The sequence below is a fragment of the Parasteatoda tepidariorum genome, chromosome 1 (assembly GCF_982258835.1).
Source record: "Parasteatoda tepidariorum strain Cologne lab strain chromosome 1, Ptep-v5.0, whole genome shotgun sequence".
NCBI lineage: Eukaryota > Metazoa > Arthropoda > Arachnida > Araneae > Theridiidae > Parasteatoda > Parasteatoda tepidariorum.
The window spans coordinates 2,921,642-2,943,816 of record NC_141755.1 but is presented as its reverse complement, the minus strand read 5'-3'; the positions used below and the strand labels follow the sequence as shown (position 1 = coordinate 2,943,816).

The 22,175-nt window shown below is 26.6% G+C and overlaps 1 protein-coding gene across 2 annotated transcripts; it reads left to right on the top strand.

Moving 5' to 3' along the window:
* The first annotated feature begins 346 nt into the window (after nt 1-346).
* Nucleotides 347-21,495, top strand: Cds (CDP-diacylglycerol synthase). Of its 2 annotated transcripts, XM_071188366.2 has the most exons (12): nt 403-673; nt 777-901; nt 2,484-2,644; nt 2,719-2,815; nt 5,564-5,740; nt 8,292-8,411; nt 8,503-8,585; nt 9,896-10,052; nt 13,110-13,262; nt 15,706-15,837; nt 16,285-16,388; nt 19,563-21,495. In XM_071188366.2, the coding sequence occupies exons 2-12, from the start codon at nt 833-835 to the stop codon at nt 19,678-19,680; spliced, it is 1,371 nt and encodes a 456-aa protein (XP_071044467.1). In that variant the 5' UTR covers nt 403-673; nt 777-832; the 3' UTR covers nt 19,681-21,495. The 2 variants fall into 2 exon arrangements, with proteins under 2 accessions (XP_015912789.1, XP_071044467.1); XM_016057303.5 differs by lacking the exon at nt 777-901 and having other exon boundaries at nt 347-570.
* Nucleotides 21,496-22,175: the final 680 nt, after the last annotated feature.

Sequence of the window (22,175 nt, the reverse complement as noted above, 5' to 3'; positions counted from 1 at the left end):
TAATGTTTCTTCTTGTTGCAAGCTGTGCACCATCTTACGTTAGTGTTAACACTTTTAGCATTGTAAACACCAGTATTGTTAGCATTGTAAACACAAGTAATAAGTAATCAAATACATTGTTTGCAGGAATCTCAAAACACAATGATGCCAAATGGCTTTAAAATACAACGGAAACAGTAACCCAGAAATTTAGGCGGTACCAAGCTTGCAGCGTTCCCTAGTGTAGAAAACGCCATCCATAGATACCATCCATAGACACCATCCATAGACTAAATAATAAAAAAAATTAAAAAAAAAAATCAGAATCCATAATCTCTTGGCCACTGCGTTTTTCGGAGGATTATTTAATCGAAAATAGAAAAGTTTCGTATGGCAACACTTTCAGCTGTTTGGCATTGCAGCAGCACTTTCGCTTTGTTGTTTGATGGGATTACGATAATGAAAAATTCAGACTGAGTGAATTCCTTATATTTTAAATCTATTGACTTACAGAATTTTCTCAATACTAAACGTGATATGGCTGAATTACGTCAGCGTAATGTTGAACCTATAAAAATGGGCGCTGGAGAGGTGAATATCTGTTTTTTAATTCAGTTTAGTAATGTAAACAAACCTTCGCTTTTTTTTATTTCAGGAAGTCAACATTTCTGACAGAAGTATTATTCCTGTTGACGTAAGAAGCATATACATTGAATCTAATTTATCCTTAATTTAAGATCCATGCCCGACGAGTAGTATTTGCTTCCTACTGTTTTTAATTTGCATGTTTTACTTAGATTTAATATTATGAAGCTATTGAAGCTCATGTCGGCTCTTGGCCATCGGACATGATATGGCTTCCGATGATATTTTTGGGATTCGTCGGAGATTTTCTGCTTTTATAAACCTCGAAACTGATATAGTAAGTCTCGCATTGATATTTTTTTTAAACTATTAAACTAACAGCATGAATTCGTGAGGTAATGGTTTTGTTAATTTTCTTTGGGGTAAATAAGTGTATGTATTGTTTACGTTTTGAAAATACAGTTTTTAGTAACTAATTGGTTAAACTTTTTGTATTATTATTTCAAAATTGTGTTTATAAAGGATTTTAAATAAAAATATATTATTTTTTTAAGCCTTTATTATTTTGAAGAATCAAAAAATTGTTTAATAATGAATTATAAGTATATTTTAACCAAGTTAGTTTTAAAATTAAAAAATAAAATTTCTTTTCAATATATTATTGCGACCTCTTATTTTATTAAGAAAATATACAACACATGCTTAGAAATTACTCTTATCATTTTATTTCATTGACTATTCTCAGTGTAAACAAAATAGTATTACATTAAAAAAATAATATCTAAGAACCTGTAAGTACCCTTAACATTAATATTTGCTTTATATGAGTTTATTTATCTTTCGTATCTATTTTTAAGGAAAAGATTAGAAATGAACTTAAATTCTGACCTTTTTGTTGATTTTTCTTTAGTTAAACTGCTGATCTAACAGTTTTAACAATACAATTAACTATGCTTTTGAGATTTCTTCTGTTTGATCATTTTTAGTTTTGTGAAAATTAAGAAACTACGTAATACTGTTTAAACTGTAGTCTCTTTAATGAATAAATTTAAGTAAATCAATGAAAGAAATTAGCTAAAAAAATGTATTTCAAAAATAAGTATATTTTGAGCTAAAATATATGAACAGAGAATAATGGGAACAAAGTGTTTACTTATTGTTACTTATTTCTAATATATTAATCAAGATTTAAAAATAAATTTTTTAATGTTCAAGTTAATAATTTATCACATAATTGACATCGTGTTCCAAATTAAAAATAAATACAAGTGGAAGTAAATTAAAAATTATGTGTTGTTATTGTTGTATTTTTGTCTTTCTAATTCAACAGAAATTTTTGAAAATGCTCTTTTTAGCCTGTATATTTGCAGATTATTTTTTGGTTTAAGATTTTAAAAGTTTTGAACAGTATAAAATATTTTCCCATATCATTCCTTTCCTTACTCATAGTATTATCTGGATAACCTGTCATTACTTTCTAAACAAGCAAGTACCTATTCATTTGAAGCTGGGTGGCTACCATTGGAGATAGTGCACTCATTTTTACACCAAGAATAATTTCTTTCTTAGAGCAATCTTAAAGTGTTCATCTGGCCATTTCCAGAAGTTGCTCATATTTAGTTTTAATTGAGTTTTCGTTTCACCAGTTTACCTTCTGTCCTATTTAAGATAGTTAAAAGATAGTATATTTTATGTTATAATTAAAAGATAAGATATAGTATATTATTCAAAGAGTACTATTTTTTTAGAGTTGCTCATTATGAGTCTAACAGTTTACCTTCAGTCACATTTAAGACAGTATATTCTATTTTCTAGTTTAAATATATGTATTATACACTGTTAAAAGACAGTATATTATTCAAGTACTTATCAATAATTATGTTTTAAATTGAGTTCTAATAATTCTAAAACTTTGACAGTCAGTTAAACCGGAAGAAGTAAAGAATGAAGATGCTGATGATTCTGATGAAGAGCACATTCCAGATGAAGCGGTTGTTGAATCTCTTGTGAAACAACTGCCTCAGGCCTCTGATAAAACAACTGAAATATTAGACTCTGCACTATCAACTCTCCCAACAAGGTAAGGAATCTTTTTTTTTATTTTTTCTATTCTTTACTAAATCTCAATTAATTTTTTTAAAAATAATTTTCCAGATGGAGGAACTGGATAGTTCGTGGAATTTTTACATGGCTTATGATATTCGGGTTTTTTGCTCTTATTTGGGCTGGACCTCTAGCTTTGGTTGCAGTTGTAAGTTTATTTGTTTTTTTAATTATAAAATCTATATATGTACCTATTATATAAACAAAAGTTGTGAAACATAAATTATTAGAATATAAGTTTTTGAGAGATTTATTAATATTTTTCAAGTAACAAAATTATTTTTTTATCTTCTCTCCTCTTTTTCCCCATCAATGATTGATAATTAATCATTTAAAAGTTTAATTTAAAAAAATTTTATAAATAAATTTAAATTACTCTCTTTTTGTCATCATTGTTCAGTGTGAGAAAATTGGGTTTTAGTGATGTAGTGATTCAAAGAGTGGGAGTGGAGTTAGAAATAATAGGCTACACAAAATAGTAATCCATGTATATTTTAAGTTTGATAGACAGACATAAACTTGCCAAGAAATTTTAAATTATTGATATTTTTTAAAGTTAAGGAACTGCCCAGTTTTTTTTTTCAATCTATTTACACCACACAGATAAATTAAGAATGTTCAAAATTAGTTATGAAGTGATGTGCAGTACAAATTGCTTGAAATGATGCAAGTACGAGACTAATTTTAATTACAGACATTTTGTTTTAAATGGCCCTACAAGTTGCGTGTGCGTTAAGTTGTAAATTTTTTTGTATGTAATTAATTAATTTGTCATTAATTAATCACACTTTTGTTGTGAATTTGTTTAAAAGAGAATAAGAAACTGTTATAATGTATTTTTTATAAGTATTATAGAGAAAAAAATAGGATACAATTTTTTAAACGTGAATTACTTCAACTTGTTTATTATTATATCTTTTTTATGTATGTTTACAGTCATTAAATAATAATTTTGTGTTTAAATATTGTTATATTTTTATGAAATTTGGAGCAGAGATATAACAAAATATGTCTATCATTATAAAATAAGTTATTTTCTCAATGTACAATCTATATGTATAATAGATGCTTATCTTTTTAATAGTTGGGTTTTACTTTTGCTCTTTCAGTGCCATTATATTTTTCACTGGTGTTTTTACTGATGTTTTTTAAGGTTAAATGCTTCACTGATGTTTTTTAAGGTTAAATGCTACTGCCCGGTATACCCTACACTGTTGGCTTGCAATTTCATGAGTTTGCAATATTTTATTTAGTTTTTGCTATAGAGTGCAGGCGCACAACAAAACATTTACCTGTGGCTAACATATGATATTAATCTGCAGTTATCTATGAAATGCATATTTTGTGTTAAAAACTACCGTGATACAATTGAACTACAAATTTTATAGGGTTGCAATATTTGATTGCATTTTCAGAATAGGATTAAAGCACACCATTAAAAATGAGCTAAAAGTGGTTGGCGAAAAGAAAAAATAATCAAGCATAAGAGGCAGGTGCACAACAGATCATTTGATTTATATAACATTGTTTGTAAAAAATATAATTTTTAGGTTGCTGCATAAATTTTTTTATAGAAAATAATAATTTTACTGTAGTAAATTGTTTTTCAAACTGTTTTGCTCAAAAATTTAATATTAGTGGATATTTTTCAATGTCAGGATCCTGAAAACAAGCTAATGAAAAAATGATTACATATAATTCAAAAATGATTTGCAATTTTGTCTGAAATTAGCAGATAGTTTTTTTTTCTTTTGTCATATTTTCTTTTGACTAAATTTTAACTTTATTGTATACTCTAGAAAATAATTTTATGCATTTACACAGTAAAACCTACATTCTTTGGAAAACAATATTTTGGTATAAGAGTCATTTTTTAAAATGGTGTCATACACTTTGGAAATATGTTTAAACTTAGTCTAACAATGACAGTCAAAAATTTTATATATTAGATGAAATTATGATTTAATTTTAGACATTACAAAAGACTCTTAAGAACTATTATGTGACTCATTTGCCCTGATATCAACATTCTCTCTAAGTATCATTTATTCAGAATATTTTTATAGATATTCCCTTCATTTGGAATATGCCCTATACCTTCAAGATTTCTCCTTCAGTTAGAATAAGCCCTGTAGCTTCAAGACATCCCCTTTAGAGATCAAAAGTATCATCATCATCAGTCTGATGATTATCAGTTAAGTTAATATGAATTAAAGTTATTGTCCAACATACTGAAAGCCATGTTCGAAGGGGTTAAATTGTCATCATACATTTTAAAGTTCTTTACAAAAATTTAGTCATCAAAATCTTAGGGCTTAGGGTAAAATATTACTGAAGCTTAAAATTACAAATCATTCTTTAAAATGATTTCATTCATATCGAAACAAAACTCATTAATTGTGCACCATCTGTCTGTAGTTCATGACTGAAATTCAACTTTTAGTCAATCAAGTACCCCATAATTGTACAACATTGTCATGTGTTATTTCATTAAGTATGAAATTAATTTTGCAAGTTTGCACACACAAAACTTTTTTTTTTTTACATCCATAAATTTTACGATAGTCATTCTTTAAATGGTATCATTCACTTTTAAACAAAACTCATTAATTGTGCACTCATCTGTCTGTAGTTCCGAACTAAGATTCAGCTTGTAGTCAATCAAGTGCCCCTTCCCTGTACAACATTGTCTTGAGTTAATTCAATAAATATCACGTTAAGCCTTTATTTCACATGTATGTGTTTTCGTAGCATATCTAACCCTTTTCTATGTATACTTTACTTTTTTTAACTTATTGTATGTTTAAAACTGTAAATTTAATCAGCATCATATGCAGTGTAAATAGTTCACTGTATGCAGGTGGAAACTCTTTTTAATGTTTAATTTGTATTTCAGACTTTAGTTGTGCAAGTCAAATGTTTCCAAGAAATTATATCAATTGGGTATGCAGTATATCGCATTCATGGTCTACCATGGTTCCGGTCCCTTTCGTGGTACTTTTTAATCACTTCCAATTATTTCCTACATGGTGAAGCTATTGTGGATTATTTTGGAGTTCTTCTCAATCGAGCAGTGAGCAATTTCCATCAATCTTAATAATTTATTTTTATATTTGTATTATCACTGGTGGAATATATTTGTAATTTTAAAATAATTTTATGTGCTATTTATTTTGCTTTGTGCTGTCATTTTGATCTTTAAAAATTTCAGTTAGCATTTTTATCCTCATCTCAGACAGAATTCTCTTGCGAAAATAAAGCTATGTAAATTTTAATTTCACAAAAAAAAAAGAAAAAAAAACTTCCCACTTATAAATTTTTTATCAGTTTCAATAATTTTACAAGTCTATGTAGAAATTAAAAATAATTAGAATAGATGCCTATTTAAAAATGCTTATTAATATAGTACTTGTTTTTGTTTTCAAAAAAGTAAACGAAATTAAAATATTGTCATTCGCTATGTCTATATCATTTTATAGCAAGGAAAAAAATATTGTTGGGGGAAATTTTACAAGACTTATTAAAAGTAATCAGACATTAGCTTAATACTTTTTAATTATTTTGTAAATATAATATTAAACTTTGAATATTTTGCATTAGGGATATAAGGAATTTATCTCCACGATTCGGCCCTTTTGCAGAATTTTCAGTTTGTCTCATTTTTTTCCAAATATTCTGCAAAGTATTTTTCGAAAAAATATTTTTCACTATACAGTTTTTGCAGATGTTTGTTAAGTTCTAAAACTTGCAAATTTATGTTCTGAAAAACAAATAGAAAATTTAAGGTATACTCAACCATGAGATTGTTCTACTGATTTTTTTATTATTATTTTTCTTTTATTTTAAATTCCAGTAAACCAATTTCATCTTTTTTTCAGTAGTTTGTGTTGGAAGAATTGATAATGTTTTGTTCTTAATTTTTTTTATAGCTATTTTTCTGTTTTTATTATAGTGCAGCATTTAGATGGAGCGTTTCTGATAGACTATATTATATTATTATCACTTTTTTTCTTACACAGTAAGACAGATAACATAGAAAGCTGCTGTTTTCAATGTTAGAGTTATATTTTAAGAACTAAGAACAATTCTTTTCTTTTTCTCTTATGGCTTTTTTTATTAACTTTTATTTTTATCTGCATTTTTTTTTTGTGTCACAGGATTTTTTAAAGAGAGTTTCTAATCACTCTATTCTTTTATCATCACTTTTTCTTTAAAAGTATGTCAAAAGGAAAAAATTAAATTAATTTTTCTTTTAATTTCTATCTAGCTTTTTTTTCTTTTTTTCAAAACTTTTGTTTTAATATATGTTTTTATTATGATGCAGTAATTAAGAGGGTTTGGATTAAACTTTATTTTTTTCTTTACAATAACAGTAATTGGAAAACAGATGTTCAGTTTTAAAATTTTATTTCAAAAATTAAGATCAACTTTTTTTTTTTCTTTTTTGGTTTTGGTTTTGTATCTTATCTTTTTTATGGGCGTCTTTTAAGGTAACCTGGCATTTTTAAAAGCGTTTTTAATAAACTGTACTTCTTTTAACGTTCTGTGGGCATTTTTTCCCCTATTTTTTTTTAATTTTAACAATTTATTTCCTTTTTTTAATAACTGTTAATCAGTTTTTTTTTATCTTAAATATTTTGAATGGATAACTATACTAGTTTTTTTCCCTTAACCCAATATCAATAATGTAGCTAAGTTTTCATTATTTTTCAATTGCGACAAAAATTATTTATATATAAAAATTAATATTTATTAATGTTTTTTTAAAAGAAAATATTTTGCTTATCAGCCCATTTACTATTTGTTCCATCCCTACTATGCATTTAAATTTATTAATGTTTAAGAATCATGCACTTAGATTTGAATGTTTGCTGTTTAAAATTGAATTAATTAAATTAATTTTAATGCATTCATTTTTTGATAAAATTTGAAATTGTGAATTGTTTTATCTTTTAAGACTATTTAACAGATTTGATTCAAAATATAAATTTTACCTCTACTCCTATATTTTGAGAATTTTTTATTTGAATTTGTGAAAGAAAGTGCTATCTTTATTAAAAAAATATATATTTTTGTGACTGATTTTGTTTCTTTATTATATTCTGTACTATTAATTTAGTATATCAAGTGTGTGCCACCCCCTCAACCCAATAAGATTCTTGGTACACATGAAAACCTGATCATTAGATCTACTCTATATAAAACGTGAGAAAAAAGTCCCAAAATAGTTTTGAAACTAATTGTTGCTAACATTCTGAAAATTGCAACAATTTTTGTGTGGAATGTATTCATTTTAATGAGGGGAAGTCATCTTTATAATTATTTGTTTTTCTTATTTACATCATATTTTGTAAGTATAGTTTTTGCTAAACTGAATTTAGTCTATTAGGTTGTTATATGTTGCAATATAATTTTACAACAAAAAATGTTTTTCTATGAAAAGTATCGAAGTTAAAATACAAATAATGTTTAATCGGTTAATCTTTTTCTAATTGTGTCAGTAGTGCAGATATTTGATGAAATAACCTTAGCATACATTTGTTTCTATTTTAGTTTTCCTTAACTAACATGATGTGATTTTATAGTTTAGCTATGCTATTTAAAACAGTGTTATCAATTTATAGGATTTCCTAAGACCATTGGTGACTTATCATCGCTTTATTTCCTTCAGTTTGTATATCACTGGATTTGTCTGGTTTGTACTCAGTCTTGTTAAAAAGTATTATATGAAACAGTTTTCTCTAGTAAGTTGATTTGACTTCAATGAGCTTATTAAAAATTGTTCTATATTTTCTGTCAATTTATTTGATTTAATTTCTAATTATTTCATTACAGTTTGCTTGGACTCATGTTACACTTCTTATAGTAGTTACACAGTCTTATTTTATTATGCAAAACTTGTTTGAAGGTCTCATATGGTGAGAACATATTTTATTCCTTTCATTAAAAATGTATTGTTCGTAATAATATCTGACATTTTAGCAATATATAGGATACAACTAAGCCTGTTCAAGTAAAGGAAGTACTTTGTATTAATTTATCAACTCGGGGAGAGATGAATAATCCATGGCCTAGAAATGATGATGGATAAACAGCTTCTTCCATCAGATACTCCCCATCCAGTCCCCACTTTATATAAAATTATAAACCCTGGGGAGGTGAAGGAGTTAGTAAACCATAATCCATGAATAGAAATGAAAATTGCTATTCATTAAATGTTTTATTTCTTAAATAATTCTTAATGCTGAAGAGAAAGAGTAAAACTAGTTCTCTTCATAAATAAATAATTAATTGATGTTCAAAACTTTAAAGTTTGACATGCCTACTTCATATATGTATTCATAATTTTTTTTCTCCAGCTTTTGTGTTTAAAATGCAAAGAAAGATGCGCTGTATTTAAATTTTTTTTAAAGTTGATGTCATGTTGTGAAACATTGTTACAGCCACGTTTTTAAGTATTACATTACAATAATGCTAGTCAACAATGTTTATACTTAAGTATGTTGAACTTGACATTGGTTTCAATTATTATTTTTTTGGAATATAAACTTTTAGAACAATGTTACTTAAAAAAAAATCCTTTAACATTTAGTCAAGAAACTTAGAAATTTTAATCTTGTCAATAGAGTCAAATCTGATGCAAAAACTTTTTAACCCTTTGCTTACGGCTGGTACAATAAGTGGGGCAAACTAACTTCATCATGCTAAGCCTTGTAAACAAAAGGTTAAGCTATTTTGTTCTTTAATTGATTTGAAAGTATAATGATAGGTTATGCTGGCTTTTTTTTCTTCTTTTTTCTTAATTTAATTCTATGCAACAAACTTGTTTTGAAGAAGTTACAACAGTAGTTTTCAAAAATGATTGCAAATAAATTTATTCAACTACTTCATAGTCAAATTAATAACAACTGTTGGTTTTTTAACATGTCATTGCTGCCAAATAATACGTTTCAAGATTTCCATTTACCTGATATATCCGACAAGATATATCTGCCGATTGTTTTTACTATTAATTGTATTGGCAATTGTACTTACATAGACAAGAACTTAGGAGTAATATAAGTAGAAATTCCTTTGAAAAAATCAATTATTCATTATTCTTAATAAAGTTATATGTGTTGGACTAAACAAAAAATTGCAAAGGTATAAAGTACTTTTTGTAGAATCTTCATCAATTGTCTTAGTATTGATTTTTTGTATATAATTGTATCACATATATTTTTAACAGGTTTATTGTCCCAGTCTCAATGATCATATGCAATGATGTAATGGCTTATATGTTTGGATTTTTCTTTGGTAAAACACCTTTGATTAAACTATCACCAAAAAAAACTTGGGAAGGCTTTATTGGAGGTTGGATTTCGACTGTTGTTTTTGGAATGCTGGTGAGTAAAAATTTTTTTAAAACAATGCCAACAGGTATTTTAAAACTTCTTCCATTCTGATTTTCGTTATTTTTTTAGGTATTTAGACATAAAAATCTTTATGTTCATTTTCATTCATTCTCACATTTTCGAACTACTTGGGAGCTTTATGTAGTTTTAAACTTTATTTTTATCTTCAGTTACATTAAAGTTCTGCATCAATTCCATTAAGTTGACAATTATGACTCTTAATTTTAGTAAATAATAGAAGGCTTGTTTTTTTATGTTCCTAATAAATCCAGTTAAAATTTTCTAACCAATTTTGTTTTCATGAAGACTTCTATTAATGGCATGTTTGTTTTTATTCTAGAGACTTGGGTTCATAAGGCATTTAAATTATTTTCTACCATGTAAACATTAATTAAAACTTTGTTGTGATCAAAGTTGGTATCGTTTCATATATGTTTATATCTTGTGTGTTCTGTTTTTTGGAAACTTTAAAATTTACTCAGGATTTTTTTTTTTAAATTTTTTTTAAAATTATTAATAATGCAGTTCTCCCAATTTTTGAAAGTTGATATATTTTTAAAAGTGAAATGAAAATATATCTTAAAATTATATGGTTTCGTCTTTTTTTTCTTCATTCTATTTAATCTTAGCTAACTAGAAAAAAAAATTGTTTTGCAATTCAAGATTTTTTAACTTATCTTTTTTGTCTTTATAATGTGTACTCTTTTAAAATATTTTGAGCCATATTGAAGTAGTTAAGCTGCTAGCATCAATCAAGATAAATATGTATTCTTCTCTGCTTTTTATTCCTCAATTAAATCAATAATAATAATTCTTTCAATATCAATTATCAATAGCTCTAAAAAATTACTTTAAAATAAAACTGCTTCTAATGGAGTTAACTCTCTTAAAAGTATCTAACATAGCAAAATGTAATTTATACGAAATTAAGTAAGGAAATTTTTTTTTATTAATTTTGAAATTTGGAAAAACATTTAAAATATACCTATTAAATAGGCATCATCTTGTTTTGCTCATTTAAATAAAAATTATTTCTTTTTACTAGTAAAGTTGAACCATTTTATTGTGAGTAAAAATTAATGAGATCTTATGTTACACCTGGAAATGCTTAATGAAGGTTAAATGTGGATTCTAAAAATATATATATATATAACTGAATCTGTTAATACCAGCTCTAATGTAACAAGGGATTTTTTCAAAATTTCTTAAAAATTATTTTATTGCAGCTATCAGAAAAAGTATCCATTTGTTCATACAAATTTCATTCCTTTTGAAAGTGTTAAAAAGCACCCATTTAATCCAACTAGTTCAAAACTTGTTAGTAGATTGTTGGTAGATAATTAATAAAGAGAAACATTGTAAATTATGTGATCACAAATTATGCCATTTGCCTAGAATCACAAATTTTGAATAACTGACAGAATCTGTAGTCTTGAAAATCAGGAACAGATTCTATACCTACTGATGGTCATACATTTGAGTGCCTTTTTATTATCTAATTTTTCTAATATGCGTTACCTGATGCTGATTTGCTAGGAAATTGGCATCAACTCAACATTAAGAGGGAAGGGATTAGACAATAATATATTAGAAATTTATTTAATCAAAAATGAAAATAATTTTGAGTCATGAAAAGATATTATTTAATAAAGACGTAATAAAAGTAAATGTAAGATATTTACAGATGTTAATATGATAGCTTCAAATAATGGAATACCTGCAAATGACACAGTGTGACTATCTTAATCTTAATTGGTTGTTGAAGCGTTGCATTTGCTTATGTTAGCAACTGTTCTTTCCATTCTATTTCAAGTTAGCCTAGTATGTCAAGTATCGTTAAGTGGCACATTCTATATTCTTTCACTGTATATTTCTTACTTAACATGAAGCCATGCAAAACATAAACAAACTAATTATGCGTTGAAGTTACCAGGTACAAAAAGCAAAAATATATCATGGTTACAATAAAATACATAAACAAATAACAAATCTAAATTAAGTAAAAGATGTAGATGAGAAAGAATTATATTTTAACAAATTTGATGTGGGATATGGCGTTGTATTTAATTAACTTCATGTTATTAACGGTCTAGCTTATGTGGAGAAATTTAGGTCAACTTTAACATGCCATCTTGTTTATAAACGATCAGCTGTGCGCTGAGTTCGTAGGCTACATGTTCGTATCAATGATTGTCTTCTTTTTAATTTTCAAATACCAAATTCTATACTTTTTGGAACCTTGTGAGTTTGAGATCATATAGCAGGAATATTTTATGCTTAAGTCAACCTTTTAGAAACAAAGTCAACCATTACTACAAAACTATAAAACTACAGTAATCTGCATCCAAGAACATCCAGTTAGCTGTGAAATTATTAATTTTTTTGGAATGATAAATCTTAGATAATGTATTTAACACGCAATTATCAAAATTCAATCATAAAAAATCACTCTAATGTTTTGACGATCAGTGTCATTAAAAGTTGTAAAATGTTAGCTAAATTTGACCCACTGACAACTCTGCTCATAGAAAGTCATAATTTTTTTATCCTTTCAAATCCAGTTAGAAAAATCCTCTGATTTTTGTGTCCCAAAACACTCACCTATATAAAATTAGATAGGCTAAGAACAACCACTCGTACTGAGCTTTTCTTATAAGAGGAAAGATTAGCCTAAACCACAATTAGTATTAAAAAAAATGTAATCATTTGAAGACAGTAGAATGAAAATATCAAAACCACCATTGGGTTTAACATGTTCAAGTTCACTTCTTGACAATTTTGGTTGACTCAGGTTTTACAATTACAAATTGTTTTGATTGTTAGGTTCTTGTTAAAATGAGTTCTACAGCGATACTTCATAAAACTGTCTACCCTAATGACTTTATGGGTAGATATTATTCTAAGTAAGAATATAGGATTTTTAATTTCGGAGTTGGACTTTTCAAAACATCTTTAATGATCATTTATACTTAACTTTATTTCAAAAGGAAAACAAAACTAATTAGTTTATTTTGCTGGACTCTCAGTTCAAGTATTTTTATATTCCAGATGTCCCATTTCCTTTGCCAGTTAGAATATTTTGTGTGTCCAATAGCTTATTCAGAGACTTTACAAAAAGTAACGATGGACTGTACACCCTCCCCACTCTTTCAGTTGACTGATTACAGCTTACCCGGACCTTTCCAAACATTTTTTGGGCTGGTATGTATTTGAGATTATCTTCATTATTTTTACACTGTTTTTACTGATTTGACATCTTAATTTCACAGAGTTTGAGTATAACAAGTGTTTAATACTGTTGTCTTTTATTATTGTCAGGAGATAAGAACTATAACAACAAAGTGTTTGTAGTTAAACAATAATAGTAACAACCATGAAAGCTGCTTCTGAGAAAAAGCAAATCGTTTCTCCCATCTTTACTATGTAATTACTCTCAGGGACAATTGATTTTTTACATTATAGATTTACCAAAACTTAGTAAAATCTTGGCAACAGATAGAGACCCGATTGTCATTTTGAGAAAAATAGACAGAAACCTTTCTTCCCCCTTGATCTTCATATAAGAGACATTGTGATACCATATTTGTTTCATCATCAACATAATATCTCTCTCAATATAACATGTCTCTCAGTAAAACATGTCTCTTAGATATCAATTACTTTTATAACGACATAAAAAAAAAGACTTAGGAGCAACTATTGTACCAACCATCTCCAAAAGACTAGAATGCAAAATTTGAAGAGAGATAAAACCTCTTCAAAATTTTGTCCTTTTCTATTGTTATTTTATTTATTTATTTATTTTTCCTTGAAGCAATATCACGTCAATTATTTCGTTTAATCACGTTAATTATTTTGCCCCTTCAAAATTATTTAGTTCTTCTGTTTCAATTGAACTAGAGTTGTTCAAAATAAAAGAAAAACAATAGCGATCCTATGCTTGCTCTTAATAATTTGCATTAAAAGTTTAACCTTCATTTCACCGGATGCTGTCCAATTACTGTTTTTTGCGACTAATTCTACAGGTGTGGTTTTTCTTTTTAAAATTTTATTATAGCCACTACTTATTCTGTTTAACTTATTAAAAAGCCAGCATGAAAAGATCCTCAGTTTCAATTCCTGGTCTTGAGAGGGTTAGATAATTGAAGTTCTACTGTTCAGTAAAAATTCCCAATGGTAGATAGAATATTTTGTTTCAATAAATAAACATAATTATTAAAATAGCTTTTAAATGATGAAATATTATTTTGCCCTTTTACTTAGAACAGATATTTTAATTTAAAATGCATATGAAGAGTAGATTTCTTTTGACAGACTTGATGTTTTTTGCAAGATACAAGGGAAGAAATTAAATGAAGCGCTTGTAATGAGACTGAATATTGGTTTCAATAGTATGCTGCTAAGAAGGGAAATAAGAGATATCAACAAAAGTGCATTTTTTTACAGCAGAATCCTAAAAATAACAGCAGAATTTTTCTTTTGTAAGGAGGGAGATAAGTTGGCCAGTAGCTAAACACAGGTTTACTTCAAAAAAAATATTCAGGTTAAAATTGTAAGAAAGAAATGGTGTTCCTTTTTCTGTATTGATATAAATGAATGAAAAAGCACTATTTGAACTTTTATCATGTTGCTTTCTTAAGCATAAAATTTTTTTTTTCTTTCAAAACAAGTTTTTCTAATAGGCTAGTAATTTTTGTTTCTCTCACCTTAGCAGTTTGGTGACAACTTAGAAATGTATCATAATAGCGAACTCATAATATTTACTTGTTCTGTGTAGTTATTACTGTATTAATGATTAAACACAAATTTAATTTTGTAGATATCCAAGGATGCACTCTTGACCTTCCTTGCTTGTACCTTTACCATTTCAGGAATTTTTTAATTTAAATATATTCTTTTCTTTATTTTATAAAATTTTAAAATTGAGAAATTCAAGAAAAAAGCCTTTTGAGGGAAGGGGAAAAAAAGAAAAATAACTAGAAAGATTGTTTTCGGTCAAAACTTGGTTAACTTTTCAAAGAGTTTCAATGTAATTGTGTAGAATGAAATGAATTATAGTTCTTTTTTAAATAAAAAAAATAGCATGCTGTCATAATTTTTTTTATAAAATGGAACTATGTATGCCGTAAGGTATTTTATTATTAATATAAATTATTATTTATTGTGATAAAAGTGTCTTTAAATTTCTTTCTATTATATATAGGCTTTTTTACACAATACTTTATTTTTGCATTTATTTTCATTTTTAAAGGATAGTATGGAGATGTGTCTATATCTTTGATTAATGGTTTATCAAGCTGTTTTTTATTAATATTAAGCATTAATAAAATATTTCACCTGATCTTTAATTGCTGAATGTGATAAAAAAAAAAAATATATCTAACACAATCGAAAAAAATCAAATTTTTTTAAAAGTTGATGACTTTTGCCAACACCAATTTCAAAATTGCATGAAATTTTCCATTATATATACTTATGTGGGTATATAAATAGAGAGAGAAAGAGTGAGGGAGTCTGTACAACATGTGATCAGCAGCCTCTTTTGTTTCTCAGTCAAACCTGGATGAGCTAGTGTGCAATTTTACTATGAATTTCCCATGTAAAATTTTAATGTCAGTTTTAAAATAGTTAATTTTAATTTTAGTTAGGTTTCCCATCCAAGATAACCATGTATCCATTTGTTCTTCACTCCATTTCCCTGTCGATGTTCAGTTCCATCATTGGTCCATTTGGTGGATTTTTTGCTAGTGGATTCAAAAGGGCTTTTAAGATAAAGGTAATTTCAATGATACATTACTTGTTGTATTGATGGCTATGTTATTAAAGTTAATTGTAGTTGAAATTTTCTAAAATGTGTTGAAACTGCAAGAGACTGCTATATTTTAGAAATTTTCATTTAACTTCATGCTAGTAGTTTGAAGCAGTAGCTTAAATTATATAGTAAGCTTTGTTGAATTAAAAACGCTCCATTGGTACACTATTGACATATTTTGCTTCATTGATTTGTGTACTAGTTATATTTTTAAAACCATCTTTTAATTTTACTCAACCAATTATGGAAGTCTAAGTTGTTTTAATAATTTTTTGTCATTTTTTTTATATTTGACTATTTTAAATATTAAGTTTTTTTTTACAATTTTATTTTATTATATTTACTATTATATTAAATATAAATCAGATACCATATATTCTACCTTTCTTATTGACTCTATTTTTATTTTAGGATTTTGGTGATATCATTCCCGGCCATGGTGGAATTATGGATCGATTTGATTGCCAGTTCTTGATGGCCACTTTCGTAAATGTTTATATCTCGAGTTTTATAAGGTACGTATTTGTCGTAAATTTTTTTAAAATTAAAATACTGTTTGGATAATGTATAGAAAAAAGATATCATGTGGATTAACTTTTTTTTTCTCGATATGATCATTATATCAGATATAATTTTTTTCAATCTTATGCATATTTGCAAACTTCTGCTTTTTGAAGGAGATTTTTCTCTTGTTCATGAAGTGGTCGGAAAATTTATACTTTAGTATTTTGTATCTTAATTTTCTATGAATTTTAAATTATATATCTTCTTAAATTTTGTTATGATCAAAATTATAACATTATTGAAAAATAGTCATCAATGTGGCTTCAAAAAATTTTCAATTCTTTTTCACATGCTATTGGGTCCGCAATTTCATAACACCAAAATTGTTGGATGAAAAAATATGAAATTTGGCATAGTTTATGTTACAAATGTTTAAGGGGCATTCTTGCATGAAAATTGTTCGCAATGAGATCATTAATTTTTTAGGTAATTACTCATATTTTGGTAAGCAGAAAGTAATGATAAAGGAATTAGGGACTTTTTAACCTCGTTCTCATATGTCTGGAAATGAACAAGACATCTCACTTTGTTTAAATATCATATTAGTTTTGAAATGAGTAAATGATTTATTTTGACAGTTTTTTAATTTTTTACTGTAAAGGAAAACTAAGAGTAAAATAATAATTTTTTTCTGATGTTTACTCTTATGAAGATTTTAAAAAAAAGAACTTATGAACTTTTTGATGAATCAATTTTTATTAGTTATTAAGATTAAGGATATATTTCAAAGTTTATATCTTTTAATGAAATTCATATATTTAATTCTGAACTGGCAAGATGTCAATTTTTTGTTGAAGATGCTAAAAGTTAGTAAACAGATTCTAATTATCTAAATTCTAGTATAGAAGTTAATGTTTAAGGGCTTGAGTAATAAATTGTAATTCAAAAAAATGAAATAAGCATAGCAAGTTAAGTTCACAGTATGTATAGATTATTTAATTATGTATATCAATAGTTTTTGTGTAAAAAAGATGTATAGCGAATATAAGTTATAAATTATTTATGTTGAAATTAAAGTTTTTCTTCAACACATAATTTAGTTTATTTGAATATAAACAATGTGTCTCACTTTATTTAAATTTCTAGCTAGCATTGAAATAATGATTTGTATGGTTGCGTTTTATTACAAATATCAACTGACCCCAATATCTTGATTTTCCAAAATGACTGGTGGTTTTCCACTGTGTGCTGGACAGGAAAAGTGATAAAACAAATTAATGTAAATAGAACCATTGGCAGTTTCATGGGTTAACTAGGGTTAATGATATTCGAATGTACGTGTTCTGTAGTTTTTAATATCTAACTACACACAAAAATTGAACGATGGTATTACAGGATTTAATAAAGTGTTTGACAAATTACAGTTAAAGAGATTTGTTGAATGATTAAGCTATTCAATCAGCTTCATGCTCTTAATTGTGTTTAAAATGTATCAGCCTGTTTCGTGAACAAAAATATTAAATAATGTTTGTACACTCACCAAATTTGTAATAACAATATAGCTCTAATTTTAAGTGTTATTTTAGAAAAAGATTGCTAAGAAAAATTATTTATGTTTACTAATAGATCTTAATCGAATCATTAGAGAAATGTTTAGATGGGGGAGTGAGGGTACAAGCATAAACTAACAGAATTCTTTTTAGTACATATACTTTAGGCGAAAAATTTAAACTTATGTAGAAGCATATAATGTATAAAAATTATTAAATTATAAAATTTGTTAAATTAAGGAAGAATAAGGTGAAACAGGTGAGCAAAGTGAGCTCTGTTAGCAAAGCATTTTAAAATGACCTGTTTAAGCAGCTCCAAACACTTACCAGCAAGGAATGGCACCCCTTACTATTGTCAAAAAGCTTTTACAGAACACTATTTTGAAGAAATACCAAGCAAAATTTTTTTTTAAATTTTTTTCATTGCATTAAAAGTAAACATAACTATAATGAAATTCAATTTTATTTATTGAGAACTCACTTCATTTCTTAATTAAAATATTCACATTTGAAATTATCATAATAATTTTTTACTTCAAAATATTATTCCCCTGTTACTTGCCATAAATTTAAAATATTAGTTGATTATGTTGTATGTTTTATATATATTTTTTCTGATGTTCTAATTACAAGTAAAAATATATTTTGGTACTTTTTCATAATATAAAACAGCCTGATTTTATAAAGTTTGAAGAAAGTAGTCTTTTTCTTTGCTTTCATTCATATTCAAAAATTTATTAATAATTGATTTTGTAAATTAAAGAAATTTCAGTGATGAATAACTGTTTCTCTTGCATCTAAATAACTGCAAAGAAGTGCAAATTTGAAAAATCATTGTCTGTAAGTGAACCGTGTTTACAACATTTTATCATTAATGCAGAGAAAGACACCTATGTTTCATTCTGTATTTAATAATCATTCATTATTAAAATGCTAAATACTATAATATGTTTATAGCACTTATTTTGACCTATACGTTAAAATAGCACTTATTTTGACCTAAAGTTTTGCAAAATAATGAAAAAAGTAAGAAAAATATGTTTAATAAAAATTCTGTTTCAAAGCCTTAAGCAAATGATTTTCTGATTATAAAATTATTTTTAGTTTTAAACACTGTTTGCAATTTAAAAAATAGGAAAAGCACATAGGAATGCCAATTTAAAAACAATTACCTATTATATTATTTATTTAATTATGTGGCCAGGATAGTCTGGTTGGCACAGTGCTGGACTCGTAAGAGCAGGAGTTCGAATTCAGCCGACCGAAGATTCCCCGTGTAGTAAATAGCGAGTTAAATCTGAAGAGTCATTAAGTCCTCTATGCTCCCTTAACAAATTTAACCTCTGGGGGAACTGAATTGGAGATTAGTAATTCTCTAGTTCATGTCAGAACCAGGATCTGTGGAATGGATTCGCCCTATAAACGGGTGTGACGTATAAGTGTGGCAGCAGTAAAATTCTTTGCAATACATGGCGCCACTAGAAAACAAAAACAATCATATCCCTTTCCTTAATGGCCTACGACAGAAACATTTAATTCAGTGGATTTAGCCTGTTTTTAAAATGATTTTTTTTCCTTCTAGATGGGCTTATTATATTTGTTGTGTAACTAATATACTATATTTTCTTTGTGCAGAGCTCCAAATCCTCAGAAGTTACTGCAGCAAGTTTTGTTGCTAAAAACCGATCAGCAGCTGCATATATTCCGTTCCTTAAAAGACCACCTCTTACTGAAAGGTGAAATTCAGGTGTAAAAAGAAAAAAAACTTTTATTTTGTGATTAACCAGCAACTTTCCATTTGATCACTTATTATTATTATTATAGGTAGCAGCCTGTGATGTGCCAATTTATATTAGTTTAGTAAACATATGATTATTTAAATAGCATATATGTTACGATCAAGGAACAAAAACAAATGCTTAATTTGTGCTTGAAATGTTTGTTTTAGATTTATTCGGATATGTGAATACTCACTGTATGAGAATCACTCTGATTTGTGAATATTCACTTGTCACTAATATGTGTTTCGCCAATTGTATGGATAATTTCCTTCACTGTATGAAATATTTAATGTCACCTTTAAGTGTATGAATATTTTAAATCAATCGAACATTTTAAATATTTACTTCATTGTATCAGACATTTTTAATCTAACAAACATGTTCATAATTTCTCTTTTATTTATTTAGTTTTTAATAATTTCTTAAACGCGAGAGATTTTGTTTGTATTTTCCATTCTGGTTCTCTTGTTTGAAATTTCTCTCCAAAAAAAAAAAATCAAAGTTTCCATACCGGTTATAAACATCTTAACTACCTTTTACCTCTTTATGAAATGTTTCTTTTAAATATAAAATGGTGCAACCACTTTATCAGTTTATTGCACTTGCTTGCGCTTAATGGACAAAATGTGTAATAATGCATGAGGTGATCAGTGTTTTTTAAAAATTGGGCAGCCTTACTTTTATTGAAATGACTATTATAAATCTTTTTAGTGATCTTTTTTAAATTGGAAAATAAAGTACGTGTTTGTATATAATTTTGCATTCAACCATTCATTTTTAATTGTGATAACTTGTGTAAAGTGAATTGAATGCATTCTTACTCTATTTATAGATAAATATTATTATTTTTTACTCTTATTTCATGTTGTAGTGCTAGAATTTATACTCTCTTCATTCCATATGGTAAGAAAAGTTTATTTACTCTTAAAAATATTAAATTTTAATTTTACTTAATCAAAATTGGTAATCAAATTTTTTATTGTTTAATATATAAAATTTTAAACAAGTGTTTGCTTTCTTCTCTATGACCACTTTTTGTGGTTGATACTTCGATAATTTCTTTAATGCACTATCCTAAGTACACATGTTTATAACTGATATTTCACTGTACTGCTGATTGAAGAAAGCTAAAACAAATTTTAAAAAATACATAGAATATCAGACATATAATTGTTTTGGTACTTCTTTAGTAACAAAACAAAAATTACACGAAAATAAGGGATTGACCAATCACGTGAGGGAACAATCTTGTTGTCTCTTATTTTCTTGAAATCCTTTTTTTATTTCTTTTCATCTCTTTTATTCTATATTTTTTTGTCACTGAAGAAGGCGCTTCCTTATTGTACCTTAAAGATTATATATCTATCTATGTGACATTCTATGTACCTTTTTTTTATTGTTTTAGCTTTATTCATATACAGTACAAATTTAACCCTTTCTTTGTTTGAATGCTGTTTATTGGTTTTGTCTTCTTATTTATATTTTTCTTTACGTGTATATTTTGAGTTAAATAGAGCCTAGCTTATTTTTTAGCGTAACTTTATTTTGTAAGGCTTTTAACTTTACATTTTGATGTCATGATCTATTAAAACAAATGTATTTGTGATGGAAATGTATTTACCTATCGGTAAAGCTTGGGTGCCTAGGCACCTAAAAATTTGATAATTGTATATTTCGTAATTCATGTGAGAATGGTCCAAGATATTTTGCACTTTTCTCTATCCCTGCCTGTCACGCGATTCTTGTGTATGAACTAATTATTATAATAAAATGTTGATGAACTTGTTTATGGTGCGTGGTAGATTAATGTTTAGAGACACAAATAGTTTTATTTATTAATGTAATGTTGTAATTCATTTTCTAACTAGTATAAATTGAAGAATATTAATTTTTATTTTAAATTTTTTTTCCCTTTAAATTATAAATATATTAAGTGCATATAAATTTTGTTCTGGTACACATTAGATAATTGTGTAGAGAGTTAGATGCTACTTTTTTTTCACTCTAATAAATATAGTGTTTTAATTTTTTAAATATTTTGTAGCATTTTTAGATAGATATATTTTGATTAATTAAATTATTAAATGATGATGTAAATGTACAATAATACATAATTTTTTTTGGTTCTTTGTTGAACTGTACTGGAAGAACTTTAATCTATTAATCTTGTGTTTTTATTTCCATTTATCACTTGTTAGTATATAATTTTTTTTTCATTGTATACTGTTTGAATACCCAATGAACAGTTATTAACAATTTTATCATTTCTAAAATGGTACTTACTTTATTATTTTTTTATAACGAGCATTTTTGTCAAACAAACAACTTCAATGTTTGAGTGATTTTGATTTTTATAATTAAATTTATAATTTAATCCAGAAATATGCTACGTACAAAAATTCTTTCTATTTAACTTTTATAAGTTGCAAAGTTATTAAAAAACTGTTTTAGAGTGATGCCATGATTA

Bases quoted from the DNA above. Each gene is read 5' to 3' on its own strand.
- Cds (XM_071188366.2), top strand. From the start codon at position 833: ATGGCTTCCGATGATATTTTTGGGATTCGTCGGAGATTTTCTGCTTTT. The intron at 2,645-2,718 runs GTAAGGAATCTT...ATAATTTTCCAG, and splicing joins CTATCAACTCTCCCAACAAG to ATGGAGGAACTGGATAGTTC. The intron at 15,838-16,284 runs GTAATTTCAATG...TTTTTATTTTAG, and splicing joins AAAGGGCTTTTAAGATAAAG to GATTTTGGTGATATCATTCC.